The 19580-nt window shown below is 34.3% G+C and overlaps 1 protein-coding gene across 1 annotated transcript in view; it reads right to left on the bottom strand.

The window, feature by feature from the left end:
* Nucleotides 1–19580, bottom strand: part of puf (ubiquitinyl hydrolase 1 puf) — a 1013305-nt gene that overhangs the window by 340362 nt on the left and 653363 nt on the right. The window contains exons 52-53 of the mRNA XM_090399560.1: nucleotides 7240–7322; nucleotides 3371–3452 (exon numbers count right to left, since the gene is read on the bottom strand). Of these exons, the coding sequence (XP_090255686.1) occupies nucleotides 3371–3452; nucleotides 7240–7322 (165 nt within the window). The remainder of the gene's footprint in view (nucleotides 1–3370; nucleotides 3453–7239; nucleotides 7323–19580) is intronic.

The raw sequence follows: 19580 nt of genomic DNA, 5'->3' as shown, positions 1-19580 counted from the left end.
CGTGTTACATGAACATCACTGAGTAATGTTTATGTAGCATGCAAAAAAATGATTGATATCTCAGCAGTTGTCAGGAATGCAAGTGTGGGAATCTACCAAAAGTCAATAAAGTTTGGTGAGCTTTATTTTATCTCTGTCAGTTACAAATATGATTTTGTAACTGACAATATTATAATTCTGCAAGACAAGCTATATTTGTTAAAAAGCCTGGAAGTTATTAACAGAAAAGTTAGTACTTTTTGACAAAGTTATATACATATACTGGCCACTGAATTAGAAACTTTTATTTAATATTGTGTTGGACTTCCTTTAGCCCAAATTACAGCACGTGTGCAGTAGGGCAGGATTGCACAAGGTGCTGGATTGCATCTACAACATACCAGGCATTCACAACTTTAATGTGAGTCAGTCCTTTAATGGGCTCAGATTTGACGGAAGAGGACTTTGCTCCCAGATCTGTTTTTCTAGCATATTCCATACATTCTCAATGAAGTTCAGATCTCAGCTTTGTAGTGGCCAGGGAAGATGGTGATAGCTGCTCTCATACACACTGAACCACTACTGAACAATTCTTGCATGCTGGACAGTAGCTTTGTCATCCATGAAACAACTGTCACCTACTGGATAAAAAGTCAATATTGCAGGATGGACTTGAATGGCAACAATGTTCAGATATTCCTTAGAGAACACCTGACCTTCCTGTAATATCAGGGGACCAGTTTTATACCTACAGAACATGCCCCACAACACCATCTCCAAAACCTTAAGTTGTGTTTACAAAGCAAGCTGGGTTCATTGCTTCATGGAACTCCAGTCAATCTCTCTGCCAACCACTGGTACAGAACAGGGTGTACTGTGACTCATTAGACCACATGACTTTTCCAGTATTCCAGTGTCCAATCATGGCATCCTTGATGCCACTGTAGGTGAACCTTCCGGTTCTTCACAGAAATCAGTGGTTTCCATACAGGCATGTAACTGCCAATATGATCCTCTTCAATTCCCTGCACATAGTTAAGTGAAATATGGGTCGAGAATAGCCTTTTAAAGGCTTCTGTCAATTGCTGCACAGAGGAAATTCTGTTTGTCCGCATGGGTCTTCTCAGACAATGGTGATTGCATTCCAGACAGAATGTCTTAAGACCACAGTCACACCTCTTAGACAAGCAATGCAGATTGTTTTTCCACTGATTAGACACCCAGGATAGCTCACCTACTGAGAAACCAATCAGCTCTGCTGTTTTCAAAATCATGACTACAGCAAGACAAGCACCTGCAATAAACCCTTTATTGAACTCCAAAAGAGCCTTTGTTTTTCCCATTGTAATCAACATTATTGATGATAACTGATTAGCAGCCAACTATTTATTTTTAAATAGTTGCCCAGAACATGTGGTGATGCATGTGATCAAGTATTTTGCATATACACTGCATATGTGACATTTACTTATATATGCATAAAAGTTCATGATGATAAAAACAGTTATTTTTGACCACAAAAACTATAGGAGAATGAATCCCTACTATTTGGGATTTTTTTTTTTTTTTGGTCAAATTTATTTTAAAACTAAGTTATGCCAATTAGTTTCGGTTTGGCATCATCAGGGTAAAAGATGTATAAAAAATAAGAACACTTAAATGCTAAAAACTGTTTACACTAAAACCATAAAATGAACTGAATACAATTGCATATTTATAAAAGCAGAAGAATGCGTACATCACACGTACAGCAGTGTATGACCTACTAGTTGTGGATAGCTGGCCAACAGATTTAAAACAAACATTGAGGTTTATGCATCCAAGCATATATGGCTCTCCAAAAGTTCACAAAAATGGTATACTGTTATGCCCCATTGTTGATGGTATAAATTCGCCTACCTATTTATTATCTAAAAACCTTGCAAGTCCCTCAAAGCACACGTCCGCAATTCAAATACTTATATACGAAACTCACAACATTTCGTGGAGAAATTAAAAAACATCTCGATATCCAATACAGATCTTCTAGCAAGTCTGGATATTACATCTCTATTCACCAACATTCCAGTAGAAGAAGTGATCGACATTTCAGGAAGTATATTCCCTCAAGACATCATTTCTTTATTCCATCATTGTTTAACATCTAACTTTTTCCTATGGAATAAAACTATTTATCAGCAATTAACAGGCCTTGCAATGGGAAATCCTCTTTCACCACCTTGTGCAGATCTCTTTATGGAAAAATTTGAAAGTAAAATTTTATCTCAACTAGACCCTAAACCCACAGTTTGTGGAGATACGTTGATGATATTTTTATCATTTGGAAAAATACGGAAAAGGATCCGTTAGATTTTCTAAGCAAAATTAACTCTTTGCATCAAAAAATTAAATTCACTCTAGAACTTGAGAAAGATAACCAATTACCATTTCTGGACATTTTAATCAAGAAATGAATAGATTGTCGTATCAGCCTTACAGTTTATCGCAAACCCACCAATACAGGTGGGTTTGCGATAAACTGTAAGGTAGATACTTGCACATCACTTCTTCGCACCATATTTCTCAGAAACTTTTTTTTTTTACAACATACCCTGCCCATGCGGCTTGAACTATATTGGCGAGACTTGAAGAAGTTTTGAAATCAGGAAGAAGGAACACATAGGAGACGTCAATAATAATAGAGAAGACAAATTGGGGTTAGCCTTTCATTTTGCTAGGACTAACCATATGATAGAATGGGATAAAAGCTCAATGCCCTACTTAGAGGAGGACTTCCACTACCGAATTATAAAAGAAGCCACAACAGTTATCCGTGCAGAACAAAACCTTAATAGAAACCAAGGATTGATTTTTGCCCAAGATCTGGAAGACCCTTATTAGATCTTTCAACATGCCAGAATTAAATTTTGCTGCCAACTACAGAACGTTTCTACATAACTAGTAGATCACACAAGCGCTATGCGTGTGATGTACGCGTTCTTCTGCTTTTATAAATATGCAATTGTATTCAGTTCATTTTATGGTTTTAGTGTAAATAGTTTTTAGCATTTAAGTGTTTTTTTATACATCTTTTACCCTGATGAAGCCAACAGCCACAGTTGGCGAAACTAATTGGTATAACTTAGTTTTAAAATAAATTTGACCAAAAAAAAAAAAACCTAAATAGTAGTTCATTCATTCTCCTATACTGCATAAAGGTTTCTAATTCAGTGGCCAGTATATGTATGTGTGGTGTGTGTGCATATAAGAAAAAATTATAATTAACATATGAAAATATATTAAATGATACTAATATACCCTTACTTTATAATAAACATTATACCTATCATTTAGAAAAAATCTGTATACAAATTCTTTATTCATAAAATTAGAAAAAAAAATTAGACCTTACCAATGTTAAGAGCTTCTTTATAAATCTTGTAACACATGAATATTGTCCAACCTGAGTTATGTCTATATCTGAAGAGTCATCACTAACAAAAAAAAAAAAAAATAAATAAATACATAATATATATACATACACACTTGCTTGTGCCTATAGTGCATGTGCATATAAACAACAGCATTAAAAAAAAATCTAAAAAAATGATCCTCAGCTGATACATGAGAATACTCATACAAAACCGTACAAAGCTGGGAGTACTCTCATTAGAAACACTGATAAGCTTCACTGTTTGTTATGTTCAGTTATTATATCATTCTTTGTCATCTGCATTATCCTTGATGTCATCATGAATGGCAGCATAATCAAGGATGAATTTATAAAACTACAAAACAAGTATAATTAAAAGAAACTTCAATTATTTGGTTATTTAAACACACAAAGAAAAAACAACAATTAGTTTCTTGGGATACAAACACACAAAGATGACAAGTGGAAAATTCAAATGAACATAAAAAAACTGAAACAAACCATTGTAGTATAAATGACTGAAATAGGAGGCATGGTATGAGTCATCCATTTGGAGACTGGATAGTTCCTATATAGGCAACATGTTCAAGAATCTATTTTCTCAAAATGCATGTAATAGAGCACATAATGTATGCTCTTCACCCTCAAGTTTACAATAAGAACTTCTCACTATCAAAACATTAATGGAATTAAATGGCTACAACCTCATCAAATCCAGCAGATAATTGAATCCTATGTTCCAACACCTATGGATTCTTCAATGTATTGAAGGGTTCTAATCCCATATATTTCTGGTATCTCTGAAGTTATTGGTAGAATTTTGAAGAATTATCACCTTATTCCATATATTTTCCTATCAACAATATTACTTATCTGTTACCATGTCACTTCTATCTTTAGTTGGTGTTTACTAGATTCCTTTTGAATGTAATTTGACATACTTTGGCAGATAGGCTGTTCTGTGGAAAAAAGAATTAATGATCATCAATATTACTATTATTATTATTATTATTAAGAGAGACTTCCAGGGAGTCAGGAATTCATCGAGGGAGGTCACACTATTCACACCACCTGTCATACCTGTTCTTGAATTCATTCATGCTAACACACAATATCTAACGGCAATCCATTCCAATCACACACTACTCTATGAGGGAAAAATTTAGCCCCAACAACCTTATTGACAGCATTCCTTCTCAACTTCCATGGATACCCTCACGTCCTTTCCCGACCTTTCATAAAATAAAAAATTCCATCAACTGAAATTCTGTATGTATTTCTGTATATTTCAGAAGTTTGTAAGTCTCAATCATATCACCCCTCTTTCTCCTGCTTGCTAGTGTCTGCAGCCTACAAATTCTCAATCTTTCTTCACAATCTGTATTCTACAATCCTGATAGAACCACCACAGAAACCAGGAGACCAGACCTGTGCACAGCAGTCGAAGTAAAGTCTTATCAAGGACTTGTAAAGAGGCAAAATGACTTCCTTATCTTTATGTCAAGGTTTGTTTCAGCATTGCCATTATTCTGAGTGTAAGTGTATTTACAAATTTGCTATATAACCCTTGAACTTCAACTTCCTGTCTTACTAAAACTCCAAGATCCCTAGCCTCATCAGTTTCTTCAAGCATAATCGCATCAATATAATATGATATTGGATATCTAATCAAACCAAAGTGCATGACTATATTTATTAACATTGAAATGGCAGCCATTTTCACATGTCCACAATTCCAGCCTATTTAAATTATTCTGCAAGTACTGGATATCAGCAGCATTCCTGATTACCCTACCTATCTTTGCAAATAGCTCTATATATCACCTGTCAAATCCTTCCCAATGTCACTAATGTACAGACTCAATAACAATGGACCAAGGACTGATCCCTGAGGCACATCACTAGTTGCCTTGAATCTTGCAGATTCACCCCCCCCACACACACACCCTGCATATACCACCCCCTTTTTTTTTTTTTTTAATCTATCAGTCAGCCATCCTCTTATCCATGCCAATAGTTTATAATCCAATTCCATATTCTCCAATTTATGCAACAGTATTCCATGCTATATTTTGTCAAAAGCCTATAGGAAATTCCAAAAGTATAACAGTGTATCCATTCCCCTTGCCTAACTCAGTTGTAACATTTTTATAGAATGTGAGCAAGTTGCTCACATGATTCTTAAAAACATGATTCTTTCACTTAGTAAACCCATGTTGTTCATTGCAAAGTAAAGATTCTCTGTCAACCCATTCCTAAATGTGAACCCTAACCAACTTTTTCCAAATCTTCACTGCCACCACTCCTGAGATACTGTTTGGTCGATAGCTGGATACATTGCTCTTTGCATTACCCTTGTGCACTGGAATTACCATACATTCTTTCCACTCCTGTGGAATATTCCCTATTCTGAGACACAAATTATATAGCCTGGGAATAACCAGTTCAGCTGAACATTCTTTTAGCATCTGTGGTGATATACCATCAGTTCCTATTGTAGAATTCTTATTCACTTTGTGCAACAGCTCTAGTTCTTCCTCCTCATCCACATGAGCTTCCTCATATGATGAAGAGGTAGCAGTGAGTTCAATGTTGCATATACCAGGCTGATAATTTTTAGCAAAATGGCTACTCATTAGTTGAATAATCACTTCTGCATCAGTCACCTCTCTTTCTCTCCCAAAAGTTTGGAAGATTCTCATTTTATGTAAACATCAATAATAGTTTTAATGTTATTTATTAATATCCATATTAATTTCTAGTTCACTGTAACTGTTTTAAATTGGTATACCAATTGTTGTGTGTATCTTGTATTCCTATTCTTTGATTTGCTTGTTTCTACACATGATGATGTATGTACTGTTATTTTCAGTGCAAAGTATCTGTATTTTCATTAAAGTTAATTACTGTGATTATCATGTAATTTGGTATTTTTAGAGGGCATACTATTTTTTTATATCAGTCCCACATGAGAGATTATAAAACCTATAGTGCATTATTGTCACTTATGGGCTAAAAGAATATTTGTGGAACAGACTGGACTTGAACACACTGAATGTTTAAAAGCAACAGCGTGCATCTTACCATATGTTTCACTGTACCATGGTTATTTTATTATTAAAGATTAAATTAAATAATATTGAATAGTAACAATAAAAATTCCATAAGAATATTTAACAAACATAATTAACTTTATTATTATTAAATTAAAATTTATTTGAAGATATTGACAAACAACAGATATGACACCTGCAATTGGGCTTCCCAAAAGTAACATTCTGTTTCATTTCATTTGCTAAATATATTAAGTATATATATATATATATACACACCACACATAAGGGTATTTTGTAAAGTAAGATAACACAATTTTTTTTTTAATAATGGTGAACAGTAATGCCCATGTGTTCTGGGAGTGCCAAGGTGTTCTGTTGGTGGACTTCTTACCAAAGGGAGGAACAATTAGTGCAGAGCTTTGCTGTGAAATGTTGGAAGCCAACATCTGACACAAATGACCAGAATTCCTGACAATTGGCATGATTTTAGTGCATGTTACTCCGTACACTGCACACACCACTCATGAATGGGTTGCCAGGTGGTGCAATGTTGGTTACTAGGTATGAGCATGGACTTCTTCAGTGCTGGTATTGATAAACTGATCTATCACTGGGAAAAGTGCATCAAAAAAGTTTCAAGACTTTGTGGAGAAGTAGTGCATGTTCACGTATTTCTTAATGTATAATATTAACTTCCAATTATTAAGCATACTCGAGAAAAAAAAATTGTGTTACTTTACTTTTCGAAAACTCCTCATGTATATATATACATTCTGATTAAGCAACTCTTACCTGTCAGAATATGGCTGCAAATAAATAGAAGAATGTACTGGTTTCAACTGATTTATAACATGAACACATAGTCTTTGAAAGAGCTAGTAAAGAGAAAAGAGAAGAGAGAGAGAAAAAAAATCACATACTTATATTTACAGTAATAACAATTATATAAAATTAAACAATCTTTTTTGAGAACTTATTAACTAATATACAAAGAACAAATATTAGGAAACAAAAGCATAAAATAAAGAATTAACTATAGATAATACATTTATTCTTTACTGCAACAACATTTCTAAATTAGTGTGTTGTATGAGGATTGCAACTGAATTGTTGCAACCCAGCAGGCAGGTTTTTTAAGCCTTATAAACTCATGGAGCTATACAAGCTCACCCAGAGAAGGATTTTACAAACAGCCATCCCCCAGTCAGACTTGAATCCATGACCTGTTTGCTGAACAGCTAGTATGCTAATCACTCAGCTAACCAGGCTACGAAATCAACAGACAGGGATATCAGAGATATATCGAGTGATATCATGTTTTTATAGCTTCAGTTATAGAGCCTTTAAAACAAACAAAAAATATACTATGATAACTCAATCTCTCTCTCTCTCTCTCTTGGTAAAATTCTGTTCTGAAAGGGAAGCAGATATCTCATTGCATTCAGAGGGCAATAATTATGAATTGTATGTGAGGATTGTATTGTCAACATAAAGTTGAGAGACATATCAGATATGTTTTTCATTATGGATTTTAGTAGACTGTTAGTTTCTCCAATGTAAGTCTTTTTGGCAAATGCAGTTCATTTTGTATAATCCTTGGTATTTTTGTAATGGGGAAAATGAACTGGCATGATTTTTGGATATCATCATCAGCAGCAACTATTGTCAACCACTGCTGGATGAAAGAATTTCCAAGATTACTCCAAAACAATCTGTCCATGGCTCTCCTTTCCAGTGTTACTCCTGCAAATCTGATGACATCATCAATCCACCATGATTTAGGTGGGTGTTGTGGTCATTTTTCGTCTTGTAGAATCCAATCCAGTACTTCTTTTGTCAATCGTTAACCTTGTCTTCAAGCAATATATTCAACCCATTGCCACTTGAGATAGTTCACTCTTCCTATGATGTCAGATCACCAAGCATACTTCTTTCCATACTAAATTGTGTTATTCTTAATTTTTGAATTTCCTTTACATTTAGTGTCCATGTTTCACAGCCATATGTCAATATAGGAAGAATACATTGGTTAAAAACTATTCTTTTCCAGCATAATGGTAGCTGGCTTTTGAATATCGAATGTAGTTTTCCAAATGCTTTCCACCCAAGCATCATGTGTCTTTTCATTTCGACCATGATATTTTGTTCCATTGATATCTGTTGTCATAAGTATTGATCTACTTGTTTAATTCCATTATAACTGATTTTTATTATTTCTGGCTGGACATAGCTAATGAACATAACTTGGGTCTTCTTTAGGTTTATCTTTAATCCAGCTGTTTTGCTAGCAATTTGGAGTTCTTGGATACGAGTCTGTAATTCATGCATAGTTGAAATAAAGATAGCTATGTCATCTGCAAAGCACAAATGGCTTGAATATCTTCCATTTATTTTAATAAATTTAGCTTAATCCTTTATCCAAGTGTAAGCAAACAACGTTTACGCCTGAAAATATCTTCAGGACTGAGGTAAGGTGGTAATCCCTTGGCAACTCGTAGCAAAGGTGGACCAAGCTCTCATCACTCCATGTCTCAGTATCTCCCATAATGCAAAGAACATCTCCTTGCAAACACGTATACTGCTATGCATTAAGGGAAGGGCCACTACCCAGACCAGTTTCGACCTTTATTGAGGTCTCATCAGTGGGGGCAGACCTAGAGTGGTGATACTAAGGTAGAAGCAATGGAGAGGTTATATTTACCTGTACGAGTTGCAAACTGGTGTACCACCTTATTATCAAATTACTCTGGATTTAGAGAAAGATGCAGGAAGTTTATTATAGTCTAACCAAGTGCAAAATAAATTTCCATTTATTTCCTTCCACCCCAATCAAGAAGTCTGAATATTTCTTCTAGGCATGCTGTGAATTGTGTCTATGGTCCCGCCGAAGGTTCTACTAAGGTAGAAGTGGAGAAAAATTTTTTGAGGATTTAGAGAAAGCAAAAGCTTTCTCTAAATCCTCTAAATTCCACTAGGCTAACCTAGTAGCTTTGCGCTTCGCAACCATTTTCCAGGGGAAGGAGTGTCACAGGTTCAATTCCCATCGAAGAGGTGAGGAACTTGAGGATCTTCCTCATGCATAGCCTGGAAGCCAACAAACCAGCCACGTGAACATACGCTGCTACAGTCAAAAATATCCCCCCCCCCCCCAGTGGCAGGCTAGGCGACAGGTCGGTTGGGAGTGGTACTAACAAGAAATCACATCTAAGTAATATGCGGACCCTGCATAGGAAGCGGGAATAACGCGTAGTGAAAGAAGAAGAAGAAGAAGAAAAAGCAACTAACAAAATGAAAAAGGAAAAGTTGGTTCTTGTTGGGGATCTAAATAACAGAATAGGAAATGATTGTCAGACATACAAAAATATTTTGGGAAAATTTGGAGAAAAGAGCAAAGTCAATAATAATGGAAAATACATGTTGGATTTCTGCTCAGGACATGGACTGGTTATTACTAAAACTATGTTCAACCTTAAAAATGTGCACAAATTAACATGGAGAGAAGAAGCAAGGAATAAGAAAAGTCTCATTGACTATGTTATTGTTGATAGTGCTGTTTTCTCTCTGGTGCAGGACATCAGTGTACAGAGGATTTGAAATTGGAAGTGATCACTATTTAGTCTTGAGCAGGATAAAATTGAATTTCATATTAAAACGAATAACACGTAAGAAAGTTTTAAAGCGAATAAAAGTTGAGCATCTTTCAGATGTGAACTGTAGACAAAAATACATAAATATTATTAAAGAAAAAATTAAAGAGTTTGAGAACAGGAACCAAACCTTGGAGATTCAGTGGCAAGCCTTAGAGAAAACTCTGATTGATTTAGCCAGAGAGGCATGTGGTGAAGTTGTCTGCAACGATAGAAAAATTAAAACTCCATGGTGGACACAGGAAGTTAAAGAGGCAGTGAAGGATAAGAAGAAAGCATATCAAAAGTTCCTGGCAAATAAGTCAGCTTATGTTCTTAGAGAATACAGAGACAAATGTAAGAAAGCTAAACACTGTGTAAAACTAGCTAAACAAAAGTCATGGGAAGACTTTAGTAAGAACATAGAAAATAAATATGAAGAAGGTGGTAAGATATTTGGGAGATTGTTGAAGAGGCTCAGAAATGGAGGAAAGAGTGTTTATAAAAGGAATTAGAGATGATAAAGGTGACGTGAAACTGGAGAAAAAGATATCGCTGGCGTATGAAGTAATTACTTCAAAAAATTGCTAAATGAAACAAGTAGTAATAGTACAGTGATAAAAGGCACTCAACAGGTATACAGTCAGGAATACATATCCATACTTGAAGTAGAAAAAGTCATCAAAGGTCTGAAATGTGGAAAGGCAGCAGGAGTAGATTATATTCGACCAGAAATGCTCAACCGTGGAGGTATAAAAGTCTTACAGTGGATGCACTGCATAGTTCAGAAGTCCTGGACAGAGGGACGAATTCCAGATGATTGGAGTAGAGCTCTCATAGTACCCATATATAGTATAGAAAGGGAAGTAAAACTGAATGTGAGAATTGCAGAGATATTTCTCTACTGAGTGTTCCTGGTAAGATTTACACAAATATACTTGAGAAACGGTTGAGAAGGATTGTGGAAGAAAAGCTTGGTGAACAACAAGCTGGATTCAGGACAAATAGAGGTTGTCAGGGCCAGATTTTCACTTTACAACAAACAGCTGAGAAATCATGGGGATATAATAAAGATCTGTATTTAAGTTTTGTAGATCTGGAAAAGGCATATGACAAGATGCCAAGAGATTTAAGATTTAAACTGTTTCGTAGTCGTCTTCTACATTTAATTTTTCATCCTGATATAATACTGAGTAAAATTCTGCAAATCTTTTTGTTATAGCATATCTATCTTATGGTCCCATCTTGTAGTTTGACTGCAACCATTTGTTTATTGCTATTCAGCTATTGCTGTTTGGCTTTTTTGAGACTACGGTTGTTTTCAATTATATATTGTATGATTTTCCAATTGAAGTTTCTTATTTCTTCCGTAATGCATTTTCTGGTTGTTTTGCATAATTCGTTGTATTCAGTTTTATTCTATAGGTTATCTGCTTGTTTCATTTCTCTTTGTTTCTTCATAAACTATTTTGTTTCTGCAGAAATTTTTTCTTGTTTCTGTTCTGTGGTGCCAGCTATTTCAAATTAGCATTGTAAAAGGTTTTGGGTAATAATGTAATTACGTTCGGATGGATCAGCATTGTCATCTATAATAAGATTTTTAAATATGTTGTTTAGTTCATGTTGGAATATATATATATTTTTAATGTTGAGTTTGTGTACATCTATGTTTTGCTTTGATCTTCGAAACATTTTTCTTCTTTCTTTTTTGGCAGTTTATTTGAATCTTACTGCATACCATACTATGATCACTTCCGATGTTCAAGATGTTTATAACAGAGCAGTCCTGAAAGATGTTTTTTTTTTCTTATTGCTGACGATAAAGTCACTTTCACTAGTTTTGACATTTGGATTTTTCCATGTCCACTTCATATGTGTTTTTTTCTTGAAAAAAGAATTCATGTACAGATTTTCTTTTTCTGCAAATTCTATTAACCTTGCTCCTCTATCATCTCTCATGCCATATCCAAAATTTCCCATTGAGCTTTCATCTGATTGTTGTATACTAATACTAGCATTAAAGTCTCCTATTAGAATTCTGAAATGATGTTTTGGATATACTTCCAAAACATCATTATCAAAACAGGTAACATATATTGTACTTGGACAAGAGATTACATATTTGTTTAATCCTATATCCAAGTGTAAGCACAAACATGAAGTAACTTCACAGTTGGTCTACTTGTACAAGGTTTGCCTGGGAAGTTCCTGAACTTTTGAATTATCTTGCCAACAAGCGCTACTAGCTGCATGCTTCATATGCTGCAATCTAGTGGCAACATTAGGAAATAGCCTAGTGAAAATTGCAACATGATGTTTTGCTTAGTTATTGTACTATGTCTGTTTGTGTCAACATGTGTTCAATGTGATTGGTGATTTTTTGTCATGTTTAAAATGAGCAATTTTCATGATAAACGCAATGAATTTGTGTGAAGTTTTGCATCAAAATGGGAAAATCTCTTTCACATAGACATCTGAAATGTTAAAAATAGCATTTGTGAATGAGACTTTAGGCTGGACTCAAACATACAAGTGGAACCATTTCAAAGATGGGGGCGAACTTCAGTCAACGATGATTCCTGTTCATGACAATAGCCAATCAACATTGATGAAAATGTTGCAAAATTTCATGAAGTCATCCATTCTAACTGCTGTTTAACTGTTCGTGAAGTAGCTAACAAACAGAAAAACAGCAGTTAGAATGGATAGCTTTCACACATTTTAATAATTCTCATGAGATTCGTATGCAATATTTAATATGCATCACATTGCAATCAAATTTGTGCTTCGCCTTTTGACTGCTGATCAAAAACAAATTCGTGTTGATGAGAGTCAAGAGCTTTTCACTCAAGCTTACAAGGATTAAAATTTTTTAAAAAACATCATTACCAGGAATGAGACATGGATTTATGGCTATGATGTCAAAACAAAAGCTCAATCATCACATTGGGTGTCAAAAGAATAACCATAATCCAAAAAAGCCAGAAAAATGCGGTCAAATGTCAAAGTGATGAAGTTTTATCAATTCTGAGGGCATTGTTCCCATGAGTTTCCTGTCTCCTTGTTCACTGTCTTTCCACAAGGAAAGACAGTGAACAAGGAGTATTATTTTGAGGTAATGCAGCATCTTTGTGAGGCTATCAGAAAAAAAATGCCTGATGACTGGAAGGAAAACCAATGATGCTTCATCATGATAATGCACATGCACACACATCACATTACTAATTCATAAAATTTTGGGGAAAAAACGCACAAAAAAAAATGGTCATTCCACAGCTTGTTTGCTTGCCTGACCTCATACTAGCAGACTTTTTTTTATTCCCCAAATTGAAATTGATTTTGAAAGGCTGACGTTCAGAGTCGACTGACTCGATAAAGAAAAAATTGCTAGCAGAACTGTGCAGTACCCCAAAAGAAGTATTTCAGAAATATTTCAAAAGATGGAAGAACAGCTGGAAGTGGTGTATGCAAAGTGGAGAAGAGTACTTTGAAGGTGACAAGACCAAATGGCTTCTAAATTTTTATTTAAAAAGTTTGGGAATTTCCTGGACAAACCTTGTATATAGAGACTGTTGACTTTGCATCAATTGCCTTAGTATCTCATAATGCTTTTGCATTATAGGGTACTGTTGGATCCTACTTCGTCTTAATCTATACCTTGGATCCGACATGTCATTTACTATGATGTTCTTAAATAAAATAGAAGGTTGCTAGTTGATTTCTAATTCAAATATAAAGAAAATTTATATTTAAAGACTGCACCACTTTATATCTGAATTAGTTCAAGAATTGAAGATAAACCAACTCTCAACTACCCTTCCTTTATATGTTGTTATTATAAATACTGGCCGAGTATATTTAACCTTTTTATCACTCCCGCTTTGGTTCGAATATTTTATGAATGGTGCAGTAAAAGAGATTCAGGCAAAATACAACTTTTGATTAACAAAAACAAACATTTAATTTAGGATCGCAATTTATACGCATGAGTTCAAATCACTAATTAAGATACTACAAACACTTCAGCTCTTCTGATGATACAATCATACAAACTCTAACAAGATAAATCTGTTATCTCTATATTACAGACTTCTCACAGTTCCTTAAGTTCCAAAATACAATAAAATCGCAGTGACACCGCTTTACAAGTAAACACTTTCAAATTTTCGCTTCAGTTAATCTTTACGATAGTTACTGTTAACATAAGGAAATTCTGGGATGAAACTCACACACTTCTCTATATAGGAAAACTAAAGGTTGGAATAATCTTACCGATAATCTTCTATCTTCATCAATTTATACACAAACACTTTTTATAACCGCAAACACTTTTAACAATAAACAGCACTCATTAAAATAAATCTTCTAAGCGTGAATTAGTTCACGGGCACAATACATATAATCAGATGTTCTGGTATGAAGCACTACTGATCACTCTTGAATTAGGGCAATACACAATAATTCCATAACTTGGGGTTTTATACATACAGATGTTCATTCCTCCGGCATTCAAATAATTCTTTAGGCACTATAATTCTAAACACCGCTATCATTAAACATAACCCTGTTGCCTCTATTTATTCTCTAGTTACTTCTTATTATGCTTCACGTTTCAATGTGTCCTTGAAAGGTCGGCCCTGAAAATAAATCTCAACTAAAATATCGCTAGTCACTCAGCTATCTTCCGTTGCTTTATTTGTTATTCAGAAACTTATTAGCTAACTGCTTCTCAACTTGTGGACTTTATTTAGTTGCTTGAGTGATTTGCCGACTCGCTATTATCACACTGTGATTGCCGAATGCCCGATTCCAACCTAATGCCAATCCTTCTCTCTCTAATAAATCTCTAATGTTCTAATCTCCTAATACTTTTTTTTTTCAGCGTTTCTCCTTTTTATATCCATTTTTCCCGCCTAAATTCTTCTCGAGATCTCTTTAACTTTCCAGTAAACTTTCAGCATTTTCAATAAACCTCCTCTTCACGTTCTGTTCCGATTCTCGCGCTCGCTTACTTACATGCGTCTCCATGACAACAAAACAAAACATAAATAAAATTGAGCTATTACATAACGTTAAACTTTCACAAACAGGAATAAATAGAGAATATTTACATTTCAAATAATGCGCAGTTAAATTATCAAATACAAGTTCTTATAATATTAACATAGTAATAATTAAAATAGCTTAATAATATTTTATCACAGAGTTTTTCTACTATTAATACATACGTTCTTGATTAAATAATTAAATATTAGATAAAATTAAAGGTAGTTATATGAATATTAAATTATAAACAAGTGACATTAAATAATATTTACAAATGTAGCCTTTGCCGTGGTGGATTATGCTGGATTCTGAGGAGAGTATTAATAATTTAAATTTCTCTTCATTAAGAATCCAACAGTACTAAGGCAACTTATAAGAGCCTCTATATATAAGTACACTAATTGTGAAGTTACTTCATGCTTATACTTACACTTGGGTATAGAATTAAAACAAGAATGTAATTTCCTGACAAGCATAACATACATTGCAGCTAAGTGGAAAACTTTTAACAAATTTCTCTCGTGCAATGTATTTAATAATAAGATGATACATGTTTTTGGGTATATGATATCTGCATTGATTTAATGTAGATATTTAATGAATTCAAATTTCAGTTTCAATGAATATCCAAGCCAAACTTTGAGTTTCAGAGTAGCGAGCTAGTTACTCAAAATGTTGCATATATAAAAGTCAGCTATAGGGGAAAGTAGTGAGCCCATGGCTGTACCCTCTTTTTGTACATAGAAGTTATTTTGCCAAATGAAATGACCAGAGTATATGGGCAAAGTATATAAAGTATAAGACCAAAGTATATGGGCAAAGAGGGTCCTGACAGCAAGTGAAAAACAGCTTTCAGCGATTGAGAAAGGATAGATATGTCAAAATTGACATATCTAATATTTTGTTTATGAAATATTACATATACTTTTTTATATAATTTGTTTAATATAATTTATACTTTTTTTAATACAATAAATGCTGATCATCATCTAAATGATGAAAGAAAGAATCACTCGCCTCTGATGTCAAGGATGACCACGAGGTCATCCTTGACATTTGTAGGACTTTTGACCAGGTCCAGCAAAGAGGCCTTCTCAACAAACTATGATCTTTTGGTTTGCCTTCTACCATTTATAATTATGACAATTTTCCTTTCTGGCCTTTCCCTATATTTCCTGATGGATGGCTTTTCCTCCTCAGATATCCCCCACCAATGTAACAAAACCAGTGCTCTGCACTTGCGCTTACTCATTTCCTCCTATAAAATCATCTCTCAGTGACCATGCATCTTAGTCATAGCATTCCTGATGAGAGATCATCATACTGCTAATCTTCATTTGACCAATCTTATAGTACTTGAACATTTCAAGCTGAGTAATCATCCATTACAAATGCCTTAAACTAACCTGATCTCCTTGTTAGTCTTGAGAGGTGTGGATGTAGCCTTGTGAACTTGGATGCTCTTAAGTACAGGGCTGTCTTATTTCTTGCAAGAACAATTTCTCTTCATTTCTCCTTAATTCTAATATCTAGATTTACATAAGTGCTCTGCTTAGGCTGACTTACTCTTCTAGCTTTTGCTAATACAGGTGCATTACATCCACAGCTTCTTCAGTTTCAAAAGCTTTAGTGTCTGTTTCGCTTAAAACACTACTTCTCAACTATACAACTGCTGCATAAATCCAAACATAAACTCAAAATCTAACCAAAGACAATGGAATACCTAATGCTAGATACTATTCAGAAAAGGTTAATCAATGACCCCCCCGCCACCTCTGTCTGTCTGTCTGTCTCTCTCTCTCACTCGCGTACACATACAAATTCACTCCAATCATTCTCTCTCTCTCTCTCTCATAGAATTTTATGCTACTTTTATAAGCATTTTTATGGGCAACTCTGGTGAACACCACCATCATTTCTCCATTTCCCTTTAAGCCTGTAATAATAAGCAGCTTGCAAAATTCACTTACTGTCAAGTTTAAAGACTACAACACTGCCTTCTTTTTATTTTTATTTTTTTATTTATTATTCCTCTGGATTGGCTTTTCTCATACTTTGTTTTATCCCAAAGAGTGCAACCTCCAATTGTTCAAGAAACACATCAACATATTCTTAAATTCTCCTTCACTTCTTGTTAACATGTGACAGTGGTGTGCTGTAAGTTTTGCAACCTCTCATATGTGGGAATGAAATTAAAATAAAGAAGTAAACAGGAATAGTTGCTTTGAATTCAGCTCTATCCAATGTTACTTTTCAATCTCTTGACTTAATCTTAGTGTGGGCTACAGCAGTAAGTTTCCCATCCATAATGACTTCACAGAAAGTGTAGTCATCTTGCCAGCCTTGTCATGTGATTCCCATTAATGAAAGGTTGTAAGCTTATAGTGCATTAGTGCCAGTGAGTAGATTAAGCTTTATATACATATATATTTTTTAATTTAATTTATTTTTACACAGTCCAAAAACCCTACTCTAGAAACCAAATATGGAACTGTTTTTCAAGCCACTTCAGGCCTCTAGCAAGCAAGGGTAGAAGTCTCACATGGGATAAAATTCATCTGAATGGTTAGCATATCTACTCTTCAACTAACAGGCTGCAGATTTAAATCCTACTTTGGTCATGGATGTTGAATTTCATTATCTGGTATGACACTTGAAGTGGCTTGAGAGAGAGAGAGAGAGAGATATTCTTCATTATTACATATATTGAAAATTTGGACTTTCACTCAATAATTAATGAATTATTCATTAATTTTATAGACATAATATTTCTGAATATATTTTTTCTAAACTGCCAATTATGGCTAGATTAAGGGAAGATTATTTCTTGCACATCTGTGTCATGTTTTTGGTAATCTCTCCATCTAAAAATTATATTATTAGATTAAGGTAGAATAAATTATAAATGTTTGCAGAAATAATTTACATGCTTAAGCTGGTTTAGTCTGTTAATTATTAAAATGATTCAAAAAAAAATTTCATGTCTGGTCTCTACAGAGCAGGGTTTCTGTATTATATAGACCATCCACAGTGCTCAATAGGTTTCATGGGTATGATTAATAAAAATGTATAAAAAATGCTTAACATTTTATCACCCCTCCTCCTAAAAAGTAAAATACTTATATATATAGAAAAAACATCAGAAGTCTGTTATTCTTGACAACTTCAAATCTTTATTATTTTATATTATCAGGGTTGGCTTGTGCATAGGCACTGTGGAACTGCAGCACCCCCAGTTTTTCTCGATATATAAATAGATTTATTAATTTATTTATATTTGCTTGTAATATTTAATTTTATCATCAACAGTCCTATACAATTCTCATATTTTATATAAAAAATAATAAAAATCTATCTTTTAGCATTTAGGAGGGCAAAGGACATTAGCAGCACTGTGTTTACCATAGTGCCATATTGCTACATGCACAAGTGAGATGCAAACTATTAGTGTAATGCAGCACTGTCCGTCAAACAGTTCCACTGTTGTTTATATGCAGTTTGCGCCAGTAATAGAGTGTTCATATGCTTATCATGTTTACTCTGTCTCTTTAAATATTTGGACATTACAATTAAAGACAGAACATTTGTTATAGATTTTATTTTAGAACATTATTGGGGTTATGATAATATATTTTATTTTTAAGTAATTTTGAATTATACCAAACTGTAAAATTTCATAAATAATTAACAATATTTTTTCATGTTTCATTTTTTTTTTAATTTTTACCATAATTTTGATATTTTATCCTAACACATACAGGGTGTTCAGGATAAATTTGACATATTTATAATTAATTATATTTTTCCGTAAGTTACATGTATTAACACACACTTCTCTTCATTTAAAAATTTGGACCCTTCTTCATTCATATACAAGATGTCAGAAAGGATGGATAGCTGGAACCCACCTGAATCATGGAAGAGAATAACTTGTATCATGATGATTCGTGCCCGCCATCAAAATAAGGATATTACGACTGCTGCCCAATGCTCCCTGAATACAGTAAAAACAATCAGGCATGAACTAGAGACTTGCAATGGTGACTACGAGGATGTAGCAAGAAGAAAGATCCCTAGCAGACGATCTGATTGCGTTCGTACAGCAGAATTCCTCGCAAATCTGCAGGAACAGGTGTTGAAGAACCCTGGCATTGGAATTCGGGCTTTGTTCGTGGAGTTGCTAACTGTAGTCAAGCCCTGGATAACAAGGGTAGCCAATGGTAGGCCGTATGTATGGCAGCAGGATTCGGCCCCTTGCCACACCTCTGGGAAAAGTCAAAAAAGGTTGTCTGAAAATTTCTACGACTTCACCAGTCCAAATGTTTGGCCTCCAAACTCCCCAGACCTTAACCCCATGGATTATTTTGTATGGGGCGCAGTTGAAAAAGACACCAATCGCACTTCCAGTAATACAAAAGCCCAGTTAATGGATAAAATTAAAACAGTTTTTGCGGCCATTCC

Source organism: Typopeltis vanoorti, chromosome 10 (assembly GCF_054136105.1).
Source record: "Typopeltis vanoorti isolate ZY-2024b chromosome 10, IOZ_Tvanoo_1.0, whole genome shotgun sequence".
Taxonomy (NCBI): Eukaryota; Metazoa; Arthropoda; class Arachnida; order Uropygi; family Thelyphonidae; genus Typopeltis; species Typopeltis vanoorti.
The sequence above is the reverse complement of the archived record's forward strand: the minus strand, read 5'-3'. Positions and strand labels throughout refer to the sequence as shown.